This window comes from Ambystoma mexicanum, chromosome 4q (genome assembly GCF_040938575.1).
Source record: "Ambystoma mexicanum isolate Mex_15411 chromosome 4q, UKY_AmexF1_1, whole genome shotgun sequence".
NCBI lineage: Eukaryota > Metazoa > Chordata > Amphibia > Caudata > Ambystomatidae > Ambystoma > Ambystoma mexicanum.
This window is the reverse complement of record NC_090928.1, coordinates 788872792-788898202: the sequence shown is the minus strand read 5'-3', so window position 1 is coordinate 788898202 and position 25411 is coordinate 788872792. Positions and strand designations below refer to the sequence as shown.

Genomic DNA, 25411 nt, shown 5'->3' with positions numbered 1-25411 from the left:
CAAGTATGACGGTGCCTTCAGGAGTAAAGAACATCCAAGAGAAAGGAAAACTTGAGTAGAAGTAAAATCTGGGCAAGCTACATATACCATATTTGAGACAGATAAGTCTGTCGTGGAACAAAATGGAAAAGACATGGGAGCAAGAAAAAAATCTTCAGAAAAAAAATCTTCTGTTATACAAATTAAAATCTGAAAAATCAACTGCTGTGCAAAACAACGCTAAACTGCGAAACGTGAAAAATTCATTCGCAACCTAAAGCCGATCGGTGATCGTCTTTATCTGAACAGTCAACCTTCGCAGATTAGCCAGACACAAAATAACGAGGAAGAACATACATCACCAAATGAATTTAAATCTACAAAACAAACTCAGCACAATAAGCATGAGACTTCGGCAAGAAGTGGAAAAGAAAATGACTCCCTATTGTACTTGTCTACACACAAAGTTCCACATAATATGCTACCTACAGAGGAGCAGAGAGAGCCATCTGTTGAACCAAAGGATCAAGTACACTTCGCAACTCTGCAATCTAAATGGGAACTCTTGGAAGCAAAGCAAACAAATGAGAGAAAATCACAACAAGTCGTCTCGGCAATGGAACAGAACATCCCCATAAAGATGCTCAAACAACAGACCGATTCAACAAGCCTAAGTCTAAAAGCTTATATGAGAAAAGGAGTCCCCATTAAACCACAAAATGGGAAAAGGAAAAAAATGTCGCAGAAGTTTACAAGCTAAAGATGGAAAGCATCTTAAAATCCAATGACGGTCTCATTTTAAATCGCCCAAACCTAATGTGATTACAACACTCAATACTACAGTTGTGTGTAATAGAGCCAAAAATAGTGGCTTTTCAAAATAAGAGAGAAACCAACATTATATGTGTCCACTTTCCTTAGAAGGTGGTCGCAGAATTGACCCTATCAGTTGCGGAAGAATTGTGAATCCTAGGATTTGATGTGACAACCACCAATATTGCAAAGATGATGCCTCTCTATAGAACACCTAAAAAAAGAACAAAAATTGACACAGAAAAACTAAAAAAATCGGATGACTACGAAGTAGAAGATCTCACACCGATTAGGTTCTCTCCAACAGTCTTGCATGGCCCAAACGCACTACGCATCCTTGTCAAAGGAGGCCCTAACTCTGTGAGTCATCAAGAGAATCGTCAACAAATGAAGTAAACTCCAAAATGGATGACAATTCAAGCTCAAGAAAGAAATAGGGCGAAATAAAATGGACCCAAGAGGAATTTAGGATAGCATCATGGAACACCAGAGGTTATAAACACCTGCTTGTCAACATAAACAGAGATCTAATGAAAGCAGAAGTCATATGTTTGCAAAAATGCTGGCTGTTAGAAACACCAGTAATAGATGGTCATTCTTGCTACTTGAACAAAGTCTATAAAGGAAAAACTTGTCCTCCTTCAGCTGGACTTTTGACGATTGTATAAAACACCCTAATCTCAAGAATGGTACGCCTATTAACATCTTCACCGCTAATCCAAATACTAATTTTCCAAGATGGAAAAGCAAACACCAGAGATTAAAGAATAAAAGCAATCTTTAATGTGTATTGGAACAGCCAAGCAAAAGATGGTGAAACCTTCATACAATTGGTCATGAAGAGTATAGATGATCTTAGACCTGAGTTTGGAAACCTCTGAATAATCCTTTGTAGAGACTTAAACATCGACTGTCTAGATACTAAAACCCATAAGAACAAAATTCAAAAGAATCCACAAAAAGAATCACGATCATTAAGATGGATGGATGAAGTGGGAATCAGAGATCTTAATCTAGTAAATGGCAATGTAGATGGTGACTGTCCTGCTGGAAAAAACATGGAGTGCTTAAAATGCTAGTGCAACTCTTGATTACTTCTTCGTAGACATGGTCACCTTTCAAAACATCAAGTCCTAAAAAGTAAGACTCTACCAAAAGTGACCATAAACAACTAATCTTAACTTACAGAGTCCTAGGCACTGGTAAAGGGAGCAATTGCTTGAAAGTGCAGGAGAAATGGCCTTACAATGTAAGCGGCAACAACGGCCTGAACCATTTGAAAATAATAAACAAGCGGATCCCTCAGTTAAGAACAGCTATAGAGCACTGGATAGCAATTCCTTCCCTGAGATAGAATACGAATTTTACCTTTCACTATTGAGAGAAAATGGTAAAGAACAGCGGGTGAAAAAGACGCATATACACCAATTTGATTTAAACATAGCAAACAAAGAAAAAACAAATAGCAAAAGATCTACATGTCCTAAGAAAGCTAAAGAGTGACCCAATGGAACAAGAGGTTAAGCTCCTGAAAGCAACATTTCGTAATCGGGCGAAAGCCCACAGAGCTCAATTATACCAACACGACTCAGAATACATGATGATGACTATAGAAAATAAAAGCACAAAAGCGTTCTGGTCTTTGATAAACAGGGTCTATGAGAAATGAACAAATAAATCCAATAGAGGAACATCAATGGCTGGATCACTTTAGAGAAATCTATACTCAAAACAGCAATGAGCAGAAACTACAAAGACTGTCACAACAGATGAAATTGTGTGACATACACTTTACGAAAAATGAAATACTGGACTTAATCAAGGTAGCCAGTAAATCCAGAGCGCCAGACCCAGATGGTCTTTTAAATTTCATGTTAAAACAAAACCCTATACTATGGGCACATCTCTGTGATGACCTTTTCAGGAAAATTGGTATGAGGATGAAAATACTGGACTCTTGGGTGAAAGCGGTAGTAATCCCGGTGTTCAAAAAGGGAGACCGAATGGAACCGGGAAACTGCCGCCCAATATCTCTCCCAAACGTGCTCGGAAAATTATACACTAGCATCCTACTGAAAAGACTAAATGAATGGTTAACAAAGTCTGAAAATCGTGACCCAAGACCGACAGGTTTTGTTAGGAATGTAGACTGTGGCCTACATTTGTTGACACTTAACCTAATAAAAATGAAAACACCGAAAGAGAACAACAAACTATATGTTGCATGTGTGGATATGGCCTCTGCTTTCAATAGAGTTGACCGTGATATTCTTTGGTACAAGCTGAAGAAAAACGGATGGCCACAAAACCTACTCGCAGCCATTATCGCCTTGTATTCTAATACAAGTCTACAGATTAGGTTAGACCTACAAGGGTCTTTCAGTATCTCTCTGCCTACACAAAGAGGTTTAAAACAGGGTTGCCCATTAGCGGCAATAGTGTATAACTTTTACATATCTGATATTAAGGAATGGATAGAACCAGCCAGAGCCTGCCACCCACGCAAAAGCAGAACCCTCTTGGGGCATCTATTATTTGCAGACGACCTAATACTTCTCGATTTGACTGCGATAGGCTTACAACATAAATTGAATGCCTTACAACATTACGTGGATGAAAATAAACAACAAATAAATGCTGATAAAACAGAAATTCAAAAGGGCAGAAGAAACAAAAAACAATTCACATGGACATTACAAAAAGATGGAGATTAAAGTGAAGAAGTGCACAAACTACCTAGGCGGAATAATAAGTGATGACAGGGGAGAAAAACCGTAGATCTCAGCCTTGGAACTTAAAATGGACCAGCTCATAGCCCAAGCCTTACTTGTGAAAAAAAGATATGGGAAATTCGCATTACAACCTGTGGTAGATTTCTATAAATACAAAGTGATCCCGGTGATATTTTATGCAAGTGAAACAAGCCTGGGAATGCCATGGGAAGTATGGGATAAACTTGAGGCCAGATTCTGGAGAAGACTCTTGAATCTTGCAAACTCAGTGCCCATAGGAGTAATCCGCCACAAAATTGGCCTATACTCAATTCATATCCAAGTGACTTGAAAATCACTATCAACATACAGAAAAGTCGAGCTACAGGAATGCCCTTTGCAATACAAAATACTGAAACAGGAAGAACATTCTCCAGACTTCTGGCCCCTTAAAATGTGGAAAGATGAGTGCAAACTGATATTGGAAAACCTAAGCACCCGAGCTGGAACTCTACGTGACCACCCAAAAAGAGTTAAAACCCTCCTATTGTCAATAGATTTGGCACAATCAGAAACAAGTCGGTCAACTTCCAAATCCCACATCTTGTCAAAAACTCTAGTGAACTTCTCCAATCAGCTACCCAGTTATTTAAAGAAGAGTGCCAACCAGAAGAATAGGGACCTGATCCTTCGTTTCAGGCTACATGTGCTACGAACACGACAGATCCTAAAGAAATATGGCCTAGAAGAAACTGACACATGTCGACTATGTAAAAAAGATGAAGAATCTTTACAACATCTTCTATTGTTTTGCAGTGAATTGAATGGGGAAAGAGAGAAATATCTCCATAACATTTTGTCCCCAACCTGCAGTCTAAACTCTAATAAATGGTGGCAAGCCTTATATGATGAATTGAATAAAAAAACTGCAAGAGGACTTGGCATATATCTGGAAAAAATGCTAACAAGAATAACAATTATGGACAGAAACCCAGACAAAGCTGAGCTAAACACATAGTTTGGAAAGGACCCCAAATAAGACTACCGAACGAACAAGAGAGATTGAAAAAGAACAATGATTACCTCTCGCCAAAACATGTGTTCGGCTAGGTCGTAAACTGATGAAAATGGATTTTGTATTGACTAAGCAAAAAGTTATGTATTAAATTACCATAAAAAGCTTACTAAAAAAAATAGTGGAAAACATATGTATCATTTATGTAGCAAAATGCACTTGAGACCTATGGAGCAGAAGAGAGAAAGTATCAGTTTGAAAGGAATCAGGGGAATCAAAAATAATATATGAAATACAAGAAATCAAACAAAATAGAACATAAGGATAACAAGTTGGACATCGATGAGAGCCAAAGGAAAATTAACAATTTGAAATCCCAATTTAACAGAGGGAAAAATAAACAAGTTGTTTCAGAATCAAAATAGAGTGTAAAGTAACAACGTTTTTCACTATGGAGGAGTCAGAGCAAGAAGAAATGGAACCTCAACAAAAGACTGACACTAGCCCAAAATGACGAGCTATGTTGGTTCTACCCTCCTCTTCCGATCAACCATCAATCATGGTCAATTTGGGGTATGTAAGCACGATTCTGTCCCCTCTTTTGATCAACATCTCAGACAACCTCTTGATTAGAGCTTAAGTTTAGTGATAGACATTAGGATAAAGGAAGCAGAGTTGTTATATTCAAGGCAAAATGCAGGTCAAACAGTTTGATCATTGAAAAATTTTGCTTTGCAACCTCAACACTCAGGATGAACAGCATTCTCATGTTTTTAGTTATTTATTTCTTAGATTGGAGGTTTGAAGAAGAGGTGATTGTGCTTTACTACTCGTCTGCAAACTTGCTACTCTTCTTTACAGACCCTCACTTGGTATTACAAGCACTGTTGAAAATATTATGATCACATACTAGCAAAGTTAATAATCGTGGTACCACAGTGCAAATAATTAAGAATCCATGTGTCAGGCTAGAATGGTCTAGGATGCCTAATAAGTCCCTGGTTATGGAGCAATTGTTGCCTATTGATCTTGTGGAATACAAAGAAAACTAAGTTCCTCAAAGGATGCTCCCCTTAATCTAATCTAATCTAAGGTGAGCATATCATTGAGTGGACCAGACACCATGAGAGATTGAAATAAAGGACGCACATTTGATTTAACTAATTTCACAAATGTATACCCTAAATGGTTTGGTTAAAAGGAAGAAAGGTCATTTCTGTTGTAAATCAATGTACAACAAGCCTAACTCACTGGAAGGATAATCAGTTTGAAACACAAAACCAAGTATTGAATACTTAAAAGTGTATAAATATCAAGGTTGACATTGTAGTGGCAGGAGCGGCCCACGCAGATCTTAAAGGACAAGAAAACCCTGCAAAAAAGGGTGGAACTAGAATCTAGCACAGTGATTTCTTCCGTAATTAATGGTATAGAATCTCAAAAACGGAGGCGATTATAGATCCTTGATAACTTGGAGAACATAGGTCATCAAAAAGTGGATGTCAATCAAATTGCAATTGCAATAACCAAAAAAAAAACACATGTAAATTCAGTTAGCGCTGGAACACAATTGGCAGAATAAGGATGAGGAGAAAGACACAATAGGATCTTAAATACAATGGAAGACACAGTCCTTGTCTATTCCTCTGAGTTGGAGAATAGCAGAATTAATATAAAATGTTATATTAAAGAGCATGTCAAAATATACCCATTATTTATGGAACCTGAGCGCCAAGTTTATAATTTCCCAGATAGAGACAAGAGGCAAACTATGTCCTACCCCCACTGTATATCTATTCTGTTGTTACCTCTGAAGAGCACTCTGTTATGCATCTGTATGGTTGTATAGCTCTGAGAAGAACTCCATTGCTTCTCGAAGCTAGGTATGTGCTCAATAAATACAATAGATACTAACACTAACATCAATAATAGAACATCATCATGTAAAAAAATAACCGTTATACATGACGTTCATAGATTTAAGAGCAGCGTTTGATTCTATCGCAGGAGAGCTGTTAATTCACAAGTGTATCCAACAAGGATGCCCTTTGTACATCATCTCTCTTATTAAAGATTTGGACACTAACAACAGCATCCAAGTAAGGCTTTCAGCCGATGGCAACTTATCTGTCCCAATAATGACATAGAGAGGGGTCAGACAAGGTTGCATATTGGCCTCGGCAATCTTTAATTTCTTTATATCCGATGTAAGCAATGCCTTTATGAACATCTTAACTGACCCCCCAAAGTTGGCATACAGGTCCATTCCTTTTCTAATGTATGCAGATGATTTGGTCATCATATCCAAAACACTTAAAGGGCTTCGGAGAGCATTGGATGCCGTTGCAGTAAACACTCAGCAGAACCACTTGGTTATAAATCTTGAAAAAACTTAGGTTATGCTATGTAACTGAGCAAGGAAGCTTTGTTAGAAAGCTGGTTCCTGGACTCTTAGAGGAACCAGACTTCAAGTAGTACAAACTTACACATATTTGGGAGTCCAAATAGTGAGTAATGATGGTGCCCAACTCTACAGGCAAATTTTGGTTGATAAATTAACAACAGCCATACAACAAACGAAAATAATTTAAGGGAAATATGGCAAATTTACAGCTGCCCCAGCCCTGATGTATTACCTTCAAAAAGCAACACCTATTATGTTGTATGCTTCAGAAACCAGATCAACACTGACAGAAAAATTATGGTCTTCGTTGGAGGGTAAATACTGGCGTGGAGTTTTAAATCTGCCCAGCTGTACTCCATTTCCTCTGATACGGCATGAAATTGGCCTCATTTCATTACACATGAGATACACATGGCAAGTAGTGGCTCTTTTCAGAAAGTGACTATTAGCTGCTAAAACCTGCAATGTTTTGGGAATCTTAGCAGATTCTGTTTTCTCATCTACTGACAAATTCATTACCAAATGGCGCACCCAGGTTATTCAAGCACTGGCCTCTGTAGATGTAATGTTAATAATGACCCTGCTCCAAAACCTGATGCAGGTCAAATCCAGGCTTTTTGCCATGGATTGGATCAAAACCAGGGATAAATGTACATGCTATTGCGATTTTGATGCAGAACTGTTTGCAATAAAGAAACATAGCAATCCAGAGCCTTATCTATTTAAGGCACCTTCTCCAGCACATAGAAATGACTTTCTTCGATTACGGTTAAACTTGTGGCCAACTAGGCACGTCTTGGCACAGAGGAAAGTAAAAAATGAATCCCTGAAGTTCTGTCGTTTCTGTCGGGAAGAAAATAATGTTGAAACTTTGAGGCATCTCTTAACTGAATGTGGGGCTTTAATAAATCAACGTAAAAAACACTTTAAACAAAGAGTCGAGCTATACGGAGTGTTAACCTCTGACACTCTGTGGAAAATGATTCAGGTTGGTTACTGCACAACGATGAGAATAAGAGCGATAGCATTATTACACAAGCTAAAACTGCATGAAATCAATGTTTGTATAAAAAATGATGTCAGTCATGTTGTATGCCATACCATTCATTCATTGTTTAGGTCTCAGTTAACAAATATGAATTGTATAATTAAGACAAAAATGGTGGGGTACACTTTCACACTTTAACTTTGAATAGTTATTCTTGAGTACTCGTGTTTTATCTTCAATCAAATTTTACTTTAAGGTCCGTTTTGTCTAGTATGATATTTTGTGTGTTTGGATTGAAATCATTTGAAATGTATTATTATTTTTTTAAAAAAAAATTGTATTCTTTTTATTATAAAATATATTGTAAAGTTGATTTATAGCAGCTGTATCAATAAAAAAAGAAAAAATACAATAATAATAATAATAATAATAACAGTAATAATAATAATAACAATTATTATTATTATAATAAAAATACAATTTGACAATCTACAACCTGGGAAATCCCAGGTAGCAGACATGGAGTTGAAATAACAAAAAGAATTTGCAAAATTTGCAAACATCCTCTGAGATTGGAAATATTTAAGCATTTAGTTTTGGAATGTGATGTGACGGCAGCATTTCATATGGAAATGCTGTGACTATGGGCCTCATTACGAGTCGCGCGGTACAGGGTTAACAGCACCAGTAAAGGTGCCGGTGCAGTCAACCCGTATCGCCCGATTCCGAGTTCCCCTCGCAGGACCCGCTATGCACGTCTGGTCTCACCAGACGTGCAGAGCAGGTCCCGCGAGGGGAAGAGGGAGCAAACAACGGGCCATCTCGTAATGGCCCGTTGTTTGCTCCCTCTCCCATTCCCCTTCAGCCCTATGGGGGCTGAAATGGGAATGGGGAAGGACTGTGTCCGGGTCCTCGGAGGGAGGAATTACCAGGCCTTCCGACCTCGGAACGGCCCGGTAAGTCCTCATTCCGAGGACCCGGACGCGATTTCGGCGGCAGCCATGCCGCAAATAGCGGCATGGCTACCGCCGAACTGGTAATGAGGCCCTATGTGTTTATACAGAAAAAGTCATAAAAAAGGAACATTTATGGCACATAATTATGAATGACAATCAAATCTCACTGATTTTAGTCATTTTAGAATTATGACGGGTATTAAGGAAATGTGTGTGAAGGGAGATATTCCAATGAACTTATGAAATAGATTATAATATTCTGTAATTCATTGAAACACTTGTGTATAGGCGTGTTATAAATGCCATATCATATCATATCTTTCATCGTTTTGGAATTGGTGTCTTTTGCAAATATAATGTGGTTTTATGTTGTGTGTTGTAGTTCATGTGAAGGTCTGATGTAAACACACATGTACGTAAATAACATATTTAAAAACAAATCTTTCTGGTGGGTTTCCAATTTATACTTAGACAGACTGAAAAGCAGGCGTAATTCCCTTCTTGTTTTTCCAGTTCTTCCCAACTCCCAATGAGAACCTAAGTCCTATTTTTAGCTCTACTGCCACTCCATATGGACCAGTTGACAGGGGTAACTCTAGCATTTAAGGGCACTGTATTTCATAAATCGTGAGAAATCAGTGGCAAGGAAAGCAATAGGGATTCAAACTTACTGTATATCTTGGATGGAGCCTCCAACACAATGAAACCTCTCAGGAACCATTTTCCAGTCTTTGGCCATTTTAACCATTGCACCTGCATCCAGCACTCCATAACCAAAGAGATGGTTGAATTCTAGACCAACCCCATTCCTACGCCACTGATGGACCTCATCATGAAGCTGGTTCCTTTTGGACGTCAGGACTGTCAAGTGCTGCATATCTCGCCAGCTGAGCTCTGGGCTGCGGGAGACACACATGTTTATAACTTTGTACGATTTAGAAAAACACTCCCACATAGTATTGCACCAGTAAACAATATCTCAAGGAACCATGAATTGTTTAAGAAAGAACATCTTTAGAATTATTTTACAACCCTTGGGATTTAGGACTCAAACTAGTTCATGGTAGGGGCACTTTCTGTATGCGTGCAGTGTGTTATCCAATGAAGCAAAGTTCCCACAAGGCTAATCAGCTAGGCCACAAAACAATCAGACAACATTATTTTAGCATGCATACTTAGTGAAAGAATGAAAGGCTTGCTCAAAACAGTGATGCCATAAAATATTGAAGGTAGAGTGACAATGTAGCAGCATTTTATCATGTTTGCTGAAAAGGTTACAGCAGAGTGTTTGATCGGTTACATGTCTTTATATCGAAGAAATGTATAACGAATGCCCATATATTGAAACATTTATCTTGAAAACCTTAATAGTGAATGCCTTTTTTTAAATAAAACCTTTTTATATTGAACTCCCATTTTCCACTCCTAAAAACCCACGCCAACCGGTTCCCCCAATGAAATTAACCCTTTACCCCACCCTAAATACATTCACTCACTATAAAGGTTTTTCGAGATAAAAGATAAGATATATGGAGATTTTATATACAGGATTCATATAAACACTGTATACCTGTTTGATCAAGCCGAATTTCTAAACCCTCACAAAATACCTTTTCTTGAGGCCTAGAACTGAAAATAACTGCACATCATTTGTTTTTTCAATCATTCTTAAACATTAGCAGTTATATATTTGATAAAAGCTGGTCAGTGAAGTAAGGCATCCTCCCTTGGCCCTCCTCCTACCCAGACCTGCGAGGCTAAGAACCCCAGGGTCATCTTTGACTCCACCCTTTCCTTCTCCGCCCACATCTCTGAGGTCTCTAAAAAGTCAAATTTCTGACTTCACCTCCTCAGAGGTACTCTGCCTTTACTCTCCTTCCCCCAGAAGCTCATGGTATCCCAAGCTCTGGTTCCCTCTAGCCTGGACTATTGTAACAGCCTCTTTCTAAATCTACCTGCCTCTACTCTCCGCCCTCTGCAACTAATCCAGAACTGGACTGCAAGACTTGTCCTTGGCCTCAAGTCCTGGGATCGTCAGCGCCTTGGTGAAAAGCACTTTATAAATAAATAAATAAATAAATAAATCAATCAATCAATCGTATCTCTCCAGCTATGAAATCTCTCCATTGGCTCCCAGTGGATGCACACATTAAATTCAAGAGCCACTGTATTGTCTACAAGGCTTTCTGGGGCCTGTGTCCAAACTTCAGCTATCCCTCCACAAATACCTCCCCTCTCAAGCTCTTCGCTCCTCTACCTCCAACTCCCTCAGGGCCAGTCCTTTTTCAAAGAAACGAGCTGGGGGTAGATCTCTGTCTTCGGCTGGGGCCTCCCTCTGGAACAGCCTTCCTGCCACTCTAAAACTTGAGGAGAACCATCTCCGGTTCCGGAAGCACCTCAAAACCTTCCTCTTTTCTTCTGCCTTCGCTCCCCTCTCCCCTGCTGATCTGTTCTCTCTTGGCACTGTGCACCTGGCCACCCTCTGTCCTCCGGGCCCAGGGACCCGCTCACCCTGCCACCCTCCCACACTGCCTCTGGCCCACCCCCTGCACTGGGGTCTGTATCTGTACCCATACACCCCCCCTTTTTCTTCCTGCACTTGTCAAACCTACCGGGTCTGCTGCCTTAAACCTAGCACTTGCAAATTGCTGGCTGCACTAAAACTGTTTGTTGCCTTTATTATTTATTTATTGTTATTTATCTGTTTCTCCTCTGCTTTGCACTTTCCACTTCTCCCCCTTCCATGCACTTTTCCCCTCCCCCTCTCCCATGCACTTGCGCTTTCTAATGTCACTGGGCCTAGTAAGATCGCTGATTTGTTCTCCCCTGTCCCCCTCCCTTGCCTTGTCGTGCTCTGAAACACTTGTGTACGAGCATGATAGAAATAAAATATCAATATCAATTACAGCAGGGGTGTGCAATCTTCGGTTCTCCATACGTTTTGGCCTACAGATCTCACCAGCCAAATCCAGTAAGGGCAATGGAGAGTGATCAGGAGAGTAACAGGCCAGAAATATCGGTAGAGCCGCTGGTTGCCTCTCCCTGCTCTAAAAGTATTTGCTATCAAACACATGTTCACAGGTTCAAACCGTGGCTGTACCCCACAGCCCTTAACCCTCATGAGGTTTATAAAAGGACCATTGCACTGCGCAACAATACACATCTGTTATCAGTGCCAAGATGCCACACAATGTGAGTACCTGAGCTGTAACAATGCACCTGTTATTTTGTGTCATCAATGATATCCCTTATATTATTTTATCCCTCTAGCAGTACATGGTATTGCATATGCCAAGCTCTCTCTCTCTCTCTCTCTCTCTCTCTCTCTCTCTCTCTCTCTCTCTCTCTCTCTCTCTCTCTCTCTCTCTCTCTCTCTCTCTCTCTCTCTCTCTCTCTCTCTCTCTCTCAGATATCTTCTCCATATTCTGTATCTGTATATAGATTGCCACAAAATAAGAAAAGTGTTCAATCACAGAACGAAACGTCTCTTAATTTATAGGGAGTTCAGAGATAGACCCTTTCTGTTAGCGCTGAAGAAGTACAGGAATTAGTAAACAATGGTAAGGGCTGTAACTCCTCCCCCGCCCTCCCCAATACGCAACCTTAATAATTTTGAATGATATAAACGTCAACATCAAAAATGTTAGTCAGACATGAAAAAGTGCTCTTTGCTCACTCGCCGAAACCAATCATGATCAAACCGTTGGGTGTGCCCTTGACCCTTTTCAAAGCAAGATCGGAAATGGCTCAGACATCAGCCATTCATGATTGTATTCTGGATGAATCCTAAGACCTACTCTGTAACACAGGCCCTTGGCTTGGAGATAACTGTGAAGCTTTATTTCACACCATTGTTCCCACAAAATGTACCATTGCATTTTCCAACCAAACGAATACGCGTGGGAGAGGAATGGTTGTTATTTGTACGGCAATGTTCAGTGTAAACGTTCCCCCACCCGTGCTTCTACTGCTTGCATGATTTTACTGAGCTCTGCATTCCAACCAGGTTTTTATTTTTGGGAGATCTGAATAAGGATGGCAATTATCATGACAACTGAGATGCAACTCCTTTTAAATACGTGCTCATTGTCCACGATATTCCCAGTCCTACAGATGAAACTTCACACGGTAAGGGTCACTGTGCAAACCACATCCTATTCCTCTTTCTCTAGATAGTAACCACACATCACTTGCTTGGTGCCATTTCAACATATTGTTTAGTATGTACTTCCCAAAGTCATCTAACAGTATTCACTTGATTGCCCCAGTATGGTTAATGGACATAAAGGCAATTTGCTTTCACCACAAGCTCAGAAATTATGAAGCAATATCACATTAGGTCCTGAAGCTTCCCGCTTGGTCTTTGTCAACTCTCGTTCAATGCCTTTCTGTCAGCTCTATGATATTGCTGTCCCTCCCTCCCCCATCAACAGGTCATTGCTAAAAGAAAGTCCCTTTGCTGGTTCTCACCCCACCATAGACAGTTAAAAAGCTACCTGAATAAGGAGAAAGACTTTGGAAAACATACAGAAATTCTCAAACACTGCTGCAGTTGTGAAGAATCTTGGCTAAAGCTATGTGACATCTATTTTTTAAGATACAAGCATTTCTTACATCATTACCTTAATAATACAGAAAAGATATCTAGAACGCAGTTCAAGATGTTCAGACTTTTATAAAACGTACAAGTGGCCAATCGTCTATTAGGATATCCAGGAATCAATGTTAACATCAAATGTGCTTTCTATTGCTAGGTTTATGGATATTCAGCTAAATATGTTAAATTGAAGGAATGTGATTTGACCTAGTAATGCATCATTCTCTGAGTCTCTCCTAGTGACTTTCAATGTAGATCCTGGATCTTCCTTGGACATTCTACTGTGGTTAAGAATGTTATACAAATTTGCCATTGCATGGACAGGTTTCCCCGGTCACAACCATTCCTCATCAGACTGCTGTATGTACCCCATCCATGGTGGTGGTCCAATGGCATGCCCATCTTACTAAGCCAACTGTAGGGTTCACATATCAAAGAAAACAACCAAAATGCAGGAGATGCCTAGGCACATACCAGTCACCATGACAACTCAACAGGTGCCATTTGTCCCTAAACAGGCTTACAGGCCATGCAAGAACTGAAAGCTTGTTGTAGCATGCCTTGTTCTACACAACATCTAGCTACTCTGACAGATGTGACCAGACCAACTACCAGCACCTAATTCACTACTGCTGCTCACCTCATTCTCAGCACTCACTGGAAAACACCTGGAAAGGAAACATCACCTACCATTCCCTGCAAGGAAGCTGCACTCACCTTTCAGACTGCCAAAACCTCAGCAGCAGTGAACACCACCAGCAATAACTTTGCTCCTGAAGTGCAAGTTCCACCTGCTTTTACTACCACCACCATCACCACCCCTACTGAAAATAGTCCTGCTGTGCCAGCTCAACCTGCTAATGCCACTATAACCACCACCATCAGCCTGTTGGAACATCTTGAGGTTAGTTAGATACTGGATGCTCTTCCCCATACAACGCTGGGTTTACACTGCCTGCCACCAGCCTGCCTCAAATTATGTCTAATCTCCAGACTCCTCTTGACACTTCTTCACCTCCCCAACCTATTCAGTCGAACCAGGACACCAATATAGGAATTTATGATGATGCCATAGGTGGGGGGGGCAGGTACCTATGTGATGCCCCCTAACCTGTCCACGACCATGGAAGTGAGTACCAGTATAGCCTTGAAGGCATCTAGAGCAGGCAAAATAGTATGGAACTTCACCATGATTCCTTTGAAAATAATGATGTAATGAAGGGCCCATCTTGACCGATGGCTAGGGTGATAGGTAGTGCCACCACCTCTCCGATGTGGCAGCATCTTATGCCATGGTGTGCCAGAGGTAGGCTGGATGATGCCAGCTCCAGCTCTGTTACCCCAACTCACTAGCAGCCGTCCCCTCCATCCCTCGTCAATGGTCTTAATGCTCTGCTGCATGCTCACAGGGTGAGAAACCTACCCTGGGAAAACAGTCGCAGAAATAGGATTTTCTGTCCAGGGGTGGGAGGAAGTCAAGGGTGTTTGGGTTGAGGTTGGAAGGATGTCAAGGGTGTTGGGGTTGAGGTTGGAACGAGGTCAAGGGTGTTGTGGTTGAGGTTGCAGAGAGCGGAAGGGCATTGGACATTAGGGCCTAATGAGGGCAAGGGTATTGTAAAGTTGGAAACTAAAGAAACGTTTGACCATACATTGAAGGGAGGGAAGTTACCAATGTGCAAGAGCCAAACAATAACTTTAATTAGAATGTTTTATATCTTCAGAGAAAGACCCCTATATGTTTCTGATACGCAATGGAACAATTCATGCCTTCACATGTCCACTTTGAGGTGACATTTAGTCCTCATCGTGTATGTCATCCTCCTCTACAGGGATTGCGATGTCATCATCTGTAGGGCTGGGGAAATGGCTCCTGATGCACATGTTGTGCAGCATGACACAAACTAAATATATGTTCCCTTGTCTGGTGGGGGAATCAGACCCTACCCTTCAGCAGGCCAAATGCACGCTCTATGTAGAGCCTGGTCCTTTTGTTTGCCTCAATATATGCTATTGTTCTTCCTGTACTGCCTCGGGGTTCTGGACAGGTCTCCTTACCCATGAGACCCAAGGATAGACAGGGTCACCTTAAAACATTGCAGAGTGATGATGAAGGAGACACAATCAGACAGGCTCCTCAGTAGGTATAACATGATGGCCTGCATTGAAGCCAAGGTGCATATGGCAACATCGAAAAGTGTCCATCAGTTCTGTTGAGGGTCAAGGTATAATAGGCAACCTGTTGTATTTAAAGAAGGATAATATGAATGCCCCTTTGCTGACCAACCAGATGTATCTCAAATAGACCCTTAATGGGTTGCAAATGATTATGTTTTTAGTGATCAATCTGAGCTTGGCACCCAAGCAATAGCTCTAGGTTATTTCTTTTAGATATGAATATGAAGTTGCACTTCAAAATTTTAAATATGCACTTGGGTAAGGCCATTCATGTAGTGCTGTCTTCAAAGCACTACATTATACCTATGTGAGCTGCTCTCTCATCATACGCTTGTAGGGTGAATGACCAAAAACCTGAACGATAAAAACAATCCCAAATAGGCCAAATAAACAATACACCATTTGCAAGGAAAACGTTATATTACATGCAAAAGCATTAGATGGTGCCATAGAACCAAACAAACACAGAGCTCGTCACACCCAAAGAAGCTACATTTCTTATAGCAGAAAACTGCAAATTAACAGAACTATGCATAAAAAAGATTACAACATAATCCTGCACTCCCCATTGGCCAATGCCTATGAATGTCTATGCTCAATTCTAATTATTCTCTATGGTCCATAACGCTATTGGTCCCACATTATCTAAAAACACATTCCCATGACCACGTAACCTACTACACCGTCACTATAAAACTCAGGAATTCATTAACTACCAGTTACGTGGTTATCATATTACACTTCTTAGACGAGTAAACATTCTTGAATAACAAGGTCAAATCCACCTTCATAATACAAAGAGGCCTTCTCATTATACCAGACACTGTGGCATGCATGAACAGCTCCCTGACCTTGTAGATACATGTATTGGCAACACCTGTGCTCCTCCTGTCCCAAATCATGGTACAGCCTTACCACGTCTCCCCACCTTATCTCTCGGAACACGGGTCCCCATGAACGACATGATTGGGACACCACGCTTATGTCTGAATTTCACTTATTTATTTGTCCTTGGAGTGCAGTGCCTGCAGTTCAAATATGATGACCGCTCTTTGGGTGAAGGCAGTAATGCTCTAAATCTTGACCAGGCCTCTTGGTATTACAGAACCCCATGCCCTTCTGTCATGAATTTAGTCTTCAAAAGGCACATCCCTACCCTTCCTCCCTGGACCCAACATTCCTTTCCAGCTTCTCTGAGCTCTGCAGCTTGGTTCAATTAGCTATATTGACACAGCCCAGCTGTCTGTGACCTTGACATTATACCTTCTCTTTGGGGGAAGGAAGAGGACTTGTCTCAGGGCTAGCTAAACAGAGCCATAGCTCTCCACATTGATCCTTTGGCTCATCAAAAATGCATTATATAACATGTCCTAAAATCCAACATGACAGAATTCTTGCTACCATAGTCCCTGACTATGCCAGCTACCTACTCGCACATCCCTTGAAACGTCATGGGTTACCAACGGCACCGACCAATCTGCTGCACTACCACTCAGGTATGATAAGACAAAATCTACCCGAGCTTGGTCGTTTGGAAATGCTCCAGGCCTACAAAAAAAATAAAGGCGGCACTGATTGATGAATGCTGCATACTTCCGTGGGTCGCCTGAGAACCTTTCTGGTGGTGCCAGGGGCACTGTTCCAAGTAACGTGATCTGTACCAGAGTGGGTGGTATGGCAAGGTTTTGCATCGTTGGATTGCTTCCAGGTAGAGGCATCTGTCCTGCCTGTGATTGCTAGTATTGCCTGCTCATTTCTTCAGTGCGTTCTTTGGTCACTATTAGGTCTCTCTGGAGGGCATTAGTCTCTTGTCAGGCAGAATGAACCTCAGCACGAAGCTCTCCTAGTAATTGGGCCAATTGGTCCATTTCTGATGTCTCCATGGCGCCCAGGTGGATTTGTTATGGTAGGCTTCGTGTTCTGTTACGCTCACCTGGTATCCACAGGGACGCCACCCAGCTGCGTTACTCGCTGGTATGCTTCTCAGCTTTGCCCTGATGTGGTCTGCGGAGAAGGTTCTGCCTGAAAATACAGGAGGACTGTGTTCAAGACTGACCGACTGGGGTAAGTATCCTCCCTCCACCCCTGTATGCTTTCAGTCCCTCTGGTGCCCTCTCCTCACCTTGTGGTAGAATTAGGCATGCTCTCCGTCCTGCCTTCTTTGCAGGGGCGCATTGTCTTTCATGGGCGAGTGTGGTCCAGTTACTTTACTGACGCCAGCACATTTGATATTGTTCAGGTAGGTCTTATTGCTGTTCTTTAGTTTTGTTGCTATCCTGCATGCCTTTCTTTGTTTAAAATGTCTCTTTTTTTCTCCCTTAGGTATGCGGAGCTTCAGCGCGGCGAACTGGCTAGGTTGAGCCCCACTGGTAAATGATGGCACATTAAGAGCGCTATGATGCGGTAAGTAAGCGTTATGCGCAGCGCTGCAAAGTCTTGCCTTTGCTAACCTGTGTTTTCCTTCCTTGTAGGTCACGGTGTTGTTCAGTGCGAGTGGAATGTTTGGAGTGGTGCCAGCCGAAAGGCGACCAGCCAGGTAAGCCTTTTGAGCAGTTCGCAATTTGTAAATGTCTCTACAGCTTTCTTTAATGTTGCCTCTATCTTCCTCTTTCAGGTCGTTCTGTCCGGGAGGCGTGCAGATTCGAGGAAGCTGTTCTCAGTAGCTGTGAGTGTTTAAAGATGAAGACTGCAGGTAGGATGCTGCTGCTAATGATGTTCCTTTTGTCTCCTTGCAGGTTATGCTTCTCCGAGGTTCGAGGGAATAGCTGGACACGGTGAGCATCACGTTGCAAGCTGCAAAGTAACACAAAGCATGTTCTGCAGTCAGGGTGTGGTTTATATAGCCCAGGTAAAGTAGTACCAGGGAAAGTAGTTCCAGGCCTGCCACACCCAAAACACTAGCCCGCATAGCTTGGTTCTTAGGAACCAAGCTATGTGGATGCCTCCATGTTGGCTGACAATACAATAAAGTAGTTCCCAAGCACATTGTTGTTCATGTTTTATGAGCCTGGCGCCATAGGTGCCAGGACTGGCCCCATGAGGGCTTTTGAAGAGGATGCCAGGCTCTAGAGGCCCGAGTCCTGACTCCACCTGGCCAATGGGTTTGCCAGAGGGGGTTTTGGGCGAGGGTCGTGACAGTTATACCGTGTTTCTAATATGTGTCAAAGCTAACTACAAATGGGTACATACCCATTCTGCCATGCCCAATGAGAACTGCTATCACTGCATGCTGATATACGCATATGCATCACAGCATTACATGACTGAAGTGCACACATTCCCAGATGGTGTGTCACAGGCCATGATCATCATGCACAGAACAGTCGAAGAACATACATTATATATGCATTTCATTGTTAACACCTCCTCCCTGTTTTTCCTTTCCTTCTCCCTTGTGATGCATCTAAGATTTGTTTGATGCTGTTTCTACATACCCTGGATCCAGGTTTGTTGTCCTCTGCAGTGCCCCATGTATCCAGGTAGTGTTCTGTTATTGCATCCCTGGCACTTAAGGTGTGTGTCAAATTTACATTTCAAAAGGTTATGTGAAGGATTCATCTCTCATTAATTCCACATAAGGCCAACCAAAGAGGCAGCGGTGGTACTGTCACCATCACTAACTACCCTCTGTCCAATGTGAAGGACATTGGAAGTCTGGAAAATACCATTGTTATGTCACAGCTGAATTGTTAGACCAATATTGCTAGTTTAGCTCCAATATACCGCTGTAAATGATCGGTTTCCCTTTCCAGAGGACGCAGAAGTGTGGAGGGTTGCATGGATTTGTGGGAATTATTCTGTATATAGAGCAGTGGCAAGGTTGAACCATATACGTTATGACACATAGAATCAATTTACAGTAGTTTTCATTTTTATTGGTGAGGAGTTGGAGAGTTACCGTTGACCCAGCTATTACAGGTTTTATTTATTGTAAAAAGAACAAAAGTGTAATTTGCCAAACCCAGATTTTCTTAATATTCTATGTATGTGGAAAAGACCCCGCAGTTTGGGGCAGGTGCCGGGTCAGAATGAGGTTTTATTTTTGCCGCATTTTTTCGAAAGCATCACTATTGTTTGCCCTGAGCTGATACCAAGACGCCGGTGAGCAATTCCACCAATCGCAAGGAAATCTTCAGAGGAAAATACAAATGAAATATCTGCAATTAATCATTTTCAAAAGTTACGCAATTTTATCCCTGAATTTTCAGGCTCTTGTCCGTCAAGGGTGTATATCATTCGGTTCAAGCAATGAATATATATTAATTCATACATTGTTGAGGGTCTACAAATCTGTTTTGTTCTTGATTTAGGTCATGGGGGAGAGACCATTATGTATTTTTTGATGTCGACTATTCGACGATTTACCAGGATAGTTGATGGCGATAAATAGGATATAAACATGCTGTATACATGTCATTGTTTAAATGATCTAGCAGGTGACCAACGGCCTCGGACTGTTGACTGGTGGCTGAGGTGGGTCATTGGTTGGGAGGGTGGGTTGCTTGCCTCTAAGAATGGGATTGGAACATCACTGGCATCAATGTGTGCACCCTTCTAGTTGCTGCTGTGGCAGAAGAGCAGCACATGGAGTTTATCATTTGTTTTGTTCACAGCCATTACATTTCATGTACATTTACCTTCACCTAACAAAAAAAGCTGATTATTTGCAAACTGTTAGAGATACAGGCGCCATCTTGGATCGACTGCCTGCATATTAATGTATTTAATTGATTTTTTATAACATGCCTAAAATCCAAGGCTGAAGTCGAGGGTACACACGGGGGATGGAGTCCCCCCACTTTATTAAGACGTGGACTCAGCCTCCCCAGTGAAAATGAGAAAAACTGAATGTCTTCTTTGAATTCATGAATTAAAGCCGACCTCGGGATCAAACTGCAGTCGTCAGGTGTGTATGGTGTACACTTCACCACTGCACTATATAACCTGATGAAAAACATCAAAGAACTAAAGGTGAAATGTCCCATTTTGGTACTGCAAGTCCCAGGGAAAACATTTGTATTGGTTCTTGAAGCTTAAAATATGCACACCTTTTAAAGTTTTCAAAAACACTATTAGAATTAAATATTCTCGCTTGGTTTTGTGTGTGTGTTGATTTTAGGAAAGGAAAATGCCACTCGTCCTGTGCAATTTGGGTGGTTATGCAAACCCAATTAAATGAGATGGGCATTTTTCACCGTGGTATGCTAATTTCTGGCAACGTCACATTCCATTGTGTTTGTTGATGAGTCCCCCCACTTTAATTTTTAGGACTTGAACCTGACTCCAGTTTCTAAGCGCGGATCGGGGATTTGAAACTTTGTTGCTCTGTGTGACCTTGCTTCCAAGAGCAGCACGTTGCTCCTGTGCTATTCTCCATTCAAACAAACCTGATTCTGAATTGCGCCATTACATTTTGCTGTGCTTACTGTTATTTTGTTCAGCTTTGTGAAAAGCTCTAACACCAAGAAGAAGCCAAAGATATTGTTGCAAAATATTGCTAACAAAGGTTCAGTGAATCGAAAATACATTTTCTAAAGAATTGATTATTCTGGAAGAAAGGTACAATCACGTTACCTTTATATTTAAACCTGACAGGTGTCAAGAGCATCAACACTAATCAAACCAAGCCATCTCATAATGTATTCTTTTGCTGCTTCCACTCCCACGTGGAGGAAGGCTGCTCATCAGGGACCCTCTGCATAGTCAAATGTTCTGCTTGCTCAGATGACATATGTGTTCCATTGCAGAATAATATTAGAGTTAATCTTGAGAAACGCATACATAATTTTACAGGGCCATGCTTGCATTCCCACATGCCCAGCGTGATTACATTTTGTATGATTTCAAAGATCCGATCAGCTCAAAGTAAATACATATTTTATAAACTTAGCAGCGTTTCCCGTAGAATGAGTTATGCATTTAACCGTATTGTACCTAGGTGAAAGTGTTTTTGTTATGCACTTCCTTCTCAGCTTTAAAATGTCCTGGCATTTTTGGAGTACAAATCTAATTTAAATATTACTAATATCTGTACAATCAAATTTCAAAATGAATGAAATATGTTTTCAAGCAAAGGTTCAATAACTTTTTTTGTTTCAGTTTGAAGCAATACAAATTCTTAAAATTCAGAAACATGCTTGGCTGTTGGTTATGTCCTCAACGCAGAAGAAACTGAGGCTACAATATAATGAGCCCAAACGTCACTGTTCATCGTGCATGTTGGGCTTTTTGCCATTACAAATGGGTAGGATCCTCCTCATCGGTCCCCGGTGCAGAGACTGCGTCGCTCGTGTATTATCTGATTTGCATGCAGGCATATCTTGCTCAATCATGGAATGCATTTCAAACTAACACATTTTCCCATTAGAGATGTGTCTAAGGGCAGAGACGTTTTTATAAGAGGGCAAAAGGGGCACATGCCCCGGGCCCCCAACTTGGAGGGGGCCCTAAAAGGCTGCCTGATCTAAATAAGTAAGATTCCATTTGTCACCAGACTTAAACAGCACACATCAGGGTATTTGATGGCTTGCTGCTGAGACTCTAAACCTATTGCCTGCCGGGTGCTCTGCCTTGACCAATTCAACATGTAATGCTGTCTGTGTTCACTGTGGTATACATAACCAGTGTGCTCACTACTGCACAACTCCGGTAGCATTCCTTCCTTCCTGTGGGAATTATGTTGATGATGTGCAATAGCGAAATGTCTAATCCATATTGATAGTTCAGAGGTTAGCTCAGTGTGTTGAACACTCATTGCAGAGATATGTGTTTATATGCAAGATTAGAATAGCACATTCTAGCAGGGCTGGCTGAGCCTTTCCTATGACTGAAGTTTATAAATGTGTCTGCATATGTACTTGGGTTTGCAGTACAAAAGGTGCTATTATCTGCAATGTACCTGCACCAGATAGGTGTTGCTATACAAACTAACTTGTCATCATATGATGAAGGTCTAGAATATGGCTTCTTCAGATGAGGTGTTGCAAAACCTAGGCAATCACCTCCAATGATGGTCCTAAACTGTTAGTCCAAAAGATGACTACGTATCCAAATTCAAGACTGTGGAAACAAAGCGTTCATGCTTGTATTCTGGATTTACCAGCAGACGATACAGTGATCCTGGTGAAATCAGCCAATGTGTCTTACATTACTCTTCTGTGAGTTTGTCTTCTCACATGCTGATGGCATCATTTAGCCCAATTCTTGATCTTTCTTCTTATGGAGGCCATTTGATTGGAAGGGGTGGTAGACAGAACAGAGCAGACCAGATGAGGCCTCAGGACAGCATATTTCACTTTCTGCTCATTTGACAGAAAAAAAAAACGGTTTGCTTTTTTTGTACAAGTCAAAGGTTTTTCTGCACGTTTATAAATGTCTATTTCACAAGCCAGTGTTTTGGAAGTATTTAAAGCTTAAAAATGCAAAAGACAAACCCAGCCACTATTCATGCTATAGTATGTGTAGCTTTCTCCTTCCTTCCGATTGGTCGATTGGTCTCCTGTCTCCATGCTTGAGCAAGTTTGCATTCTGTGAGGCAGCTAATGTGAGTCTCTGTCTATTCTGGGTTACATGTACCTTTTACATACGGCCCTACAATAATACTACGGGCTGCATACCTTCCTGGATGCTATTGATAAAAAGTCTCCTGTATATATACCACAACAGAAGTAACCTCTTTGTAGACTGCTAAAGTTGGCCTTCAAATGTTACTTGTGTATCCTCCTGATTAGAGCAAGAATGAAGAAGGTAAGGGGAATTAAAGGCAGTAAACATGCTTACTTTTGCATGTTGCAAGGCAGCATATCAACTTACAGGTTGTGATCATGATGAGGGGGGTAGGAGGGAAGGGCGCAACCATATATTTTTTATCACTTCATTCCTTTGGTTTGGCGGAGGGGGCCCCAAAGATGTCAGTGCCCAGGGCCCCAAAAGTGCTTAAGATGGCCCTGTCTAAGGGAGCATGCATCTTTAAAGCAATGCTGTGATGCACCATGAGAATGCTCTCTCTGTGGCCACATACACACATCTTCCAAGAGTGTAGGGAAGGGTTACATTTTTTCAACTGTTTGATGCACTCTGCAGTGATCACATTGTCAGGTACGTTTGGTCGACTCAGTTTTAATGCATTGATCGATTACATGTGCATCTATGTGTATGTGTGTGTGTGTGTGTATAGGTTTTTCTCAAAAAAGCGGGAGAGGAGCTCACTTTGCACCCCAGCTATGTTCTGCTCCAAGTGTGATTTAATTCCTTAGCATTCTGAACATATGTGCAAAGCATTGTGGTTGCTGTAGTATGTCAAACCCAGCAATGACAACACTCTGCCCTATTACTCAGTCTTCATCCTCAGTGGGGGGTGGCAATCGCCAACAGTGTGGCACTCATCGGTCTGACGTAGATCACCTTAGTGTAGTTACTCGGGAACCAGGAACCCCTTTAATATGTTCTAACCTCCAACACCCTGTACCAAACTGTCACCCTGATGAGTGCATGAGGAGGAGGAAACCAGCTCCTGGACTGTAAAGGTTTGAAGTGTTTGGAACCCAAATATGTCCCTAAGCCCTCCTGCCCTGCCCCTCTTATGTTCAGCAAATATTATTTGGGCAGTCTGGGCTCCGGAGAGGCAGCCCAGGGGTAACACATGCCACACTGCGAAGTGCCACAATATTAGTTCCCCTCCAACCCCCACTGTGGCTTTTACATCGTATAATGGATGAGAGTTGGTTGCCAGCGACCTTGATTGGCTTACCCAACCATAATTTCTTGCTGCAACTACTATGGATTTAACCACGTTACTGAACAGCCTCCCGATAAGTGTGTGAGGCATGAAAGTGCTTGGAGGAGAACAGCTCCTTGACTGTACAAGTTTGAAGTGTTTGGAACCCGAATGTGCCCCTAACCCCTCGCCACCCCCTGTTGAGTTCAGAAAATATTATTTTGGCGCTCGAGGCTCATGAGAGGCATCTCCAGGGTAACACATGCCCCACTGAGTGCCACAATATTGATTACCCCCCACTGTGGCTATTACATTGTATAATGGGCAAGAGTTGTTTCCCAACGCCCTTGACTGGCAAACCCAACCATAATTCCTTGCATCAAGTACTATGGATTTAACCACGATTACTGAACTGCCTCCTGATAAGTGTGTGAGGCATGAAAGTGCTTGGAGGAGAACATCTCCTGGACTGTAGATGGTTGAAGTGTTAGGAACCAGAGTGCACCCTTTACCCACCCTCTTGTGTGAATAAACTGTTCTTTGGGGTCTCTGGGGCAGGAGGAACAGCCATACGTGACCTTCAGTGTGTTACCTCCAGTCCTTGCTCAATTGCAGTGTCACCCCCACTATTTCCTGGGGATGTGTAGGGAGCAGAGGTTTCCTCAATCTTGGAGCTCTCTGTCTTCACATTTAGAGTAGACTACTTTGTAATAGATTTTATCTCTAACAGAGTTCCAGATGAATGCTTCTTGTCTTGAAATCCAAAGATGAATCAGCGTGTTTCAGGTTTTCCTGATGTTATAAAAGTAAACTGCTAAAAAGATTGGTCCAAAGCAAGCCTGTTGCCAGGGGGGCAATACAGGCTGCTGTAAAAAGGTCAATTTGCCTTCTGACATCATACACACGTTTCTTTTGTTTGCAGGAAGTGGAGGGTGCAGGACATTGTAGAGAGCCCTGGCACAAATTACAATGATGGAACCCTGTGCCATAAGAGAACGGTGTTGGTCTTCCCTGCAGGGATCAAAGAAGCAGCTTCCTGTCAATCATCCCAAAGGGC

General features: G+C 41.7%; 1 protein-coding gene across 1 annotated transcript in view; it reads right to left on the bottom strand.

Moving 5' to 3' along the window:
* PCSK2 (proprotein convertase subtilisin/kexin type 2) overlaps positions 1 to 25411 on the bottom strand; it is a 1398208-nt gene that overhangs the window by 57723 nt on the left and 1315074 nt on the right. The window contains exon 11 of the mRNA XM_069608350.1: positions 9538 to 9765. Within this exon, the coding sequence (XP_069464451.1) occupies positions 9538 to 9765 (228 nt within the window). The remainder of the gene's footprint in view (positions 1 to 9537; positions 9766 to 25411) is intronic.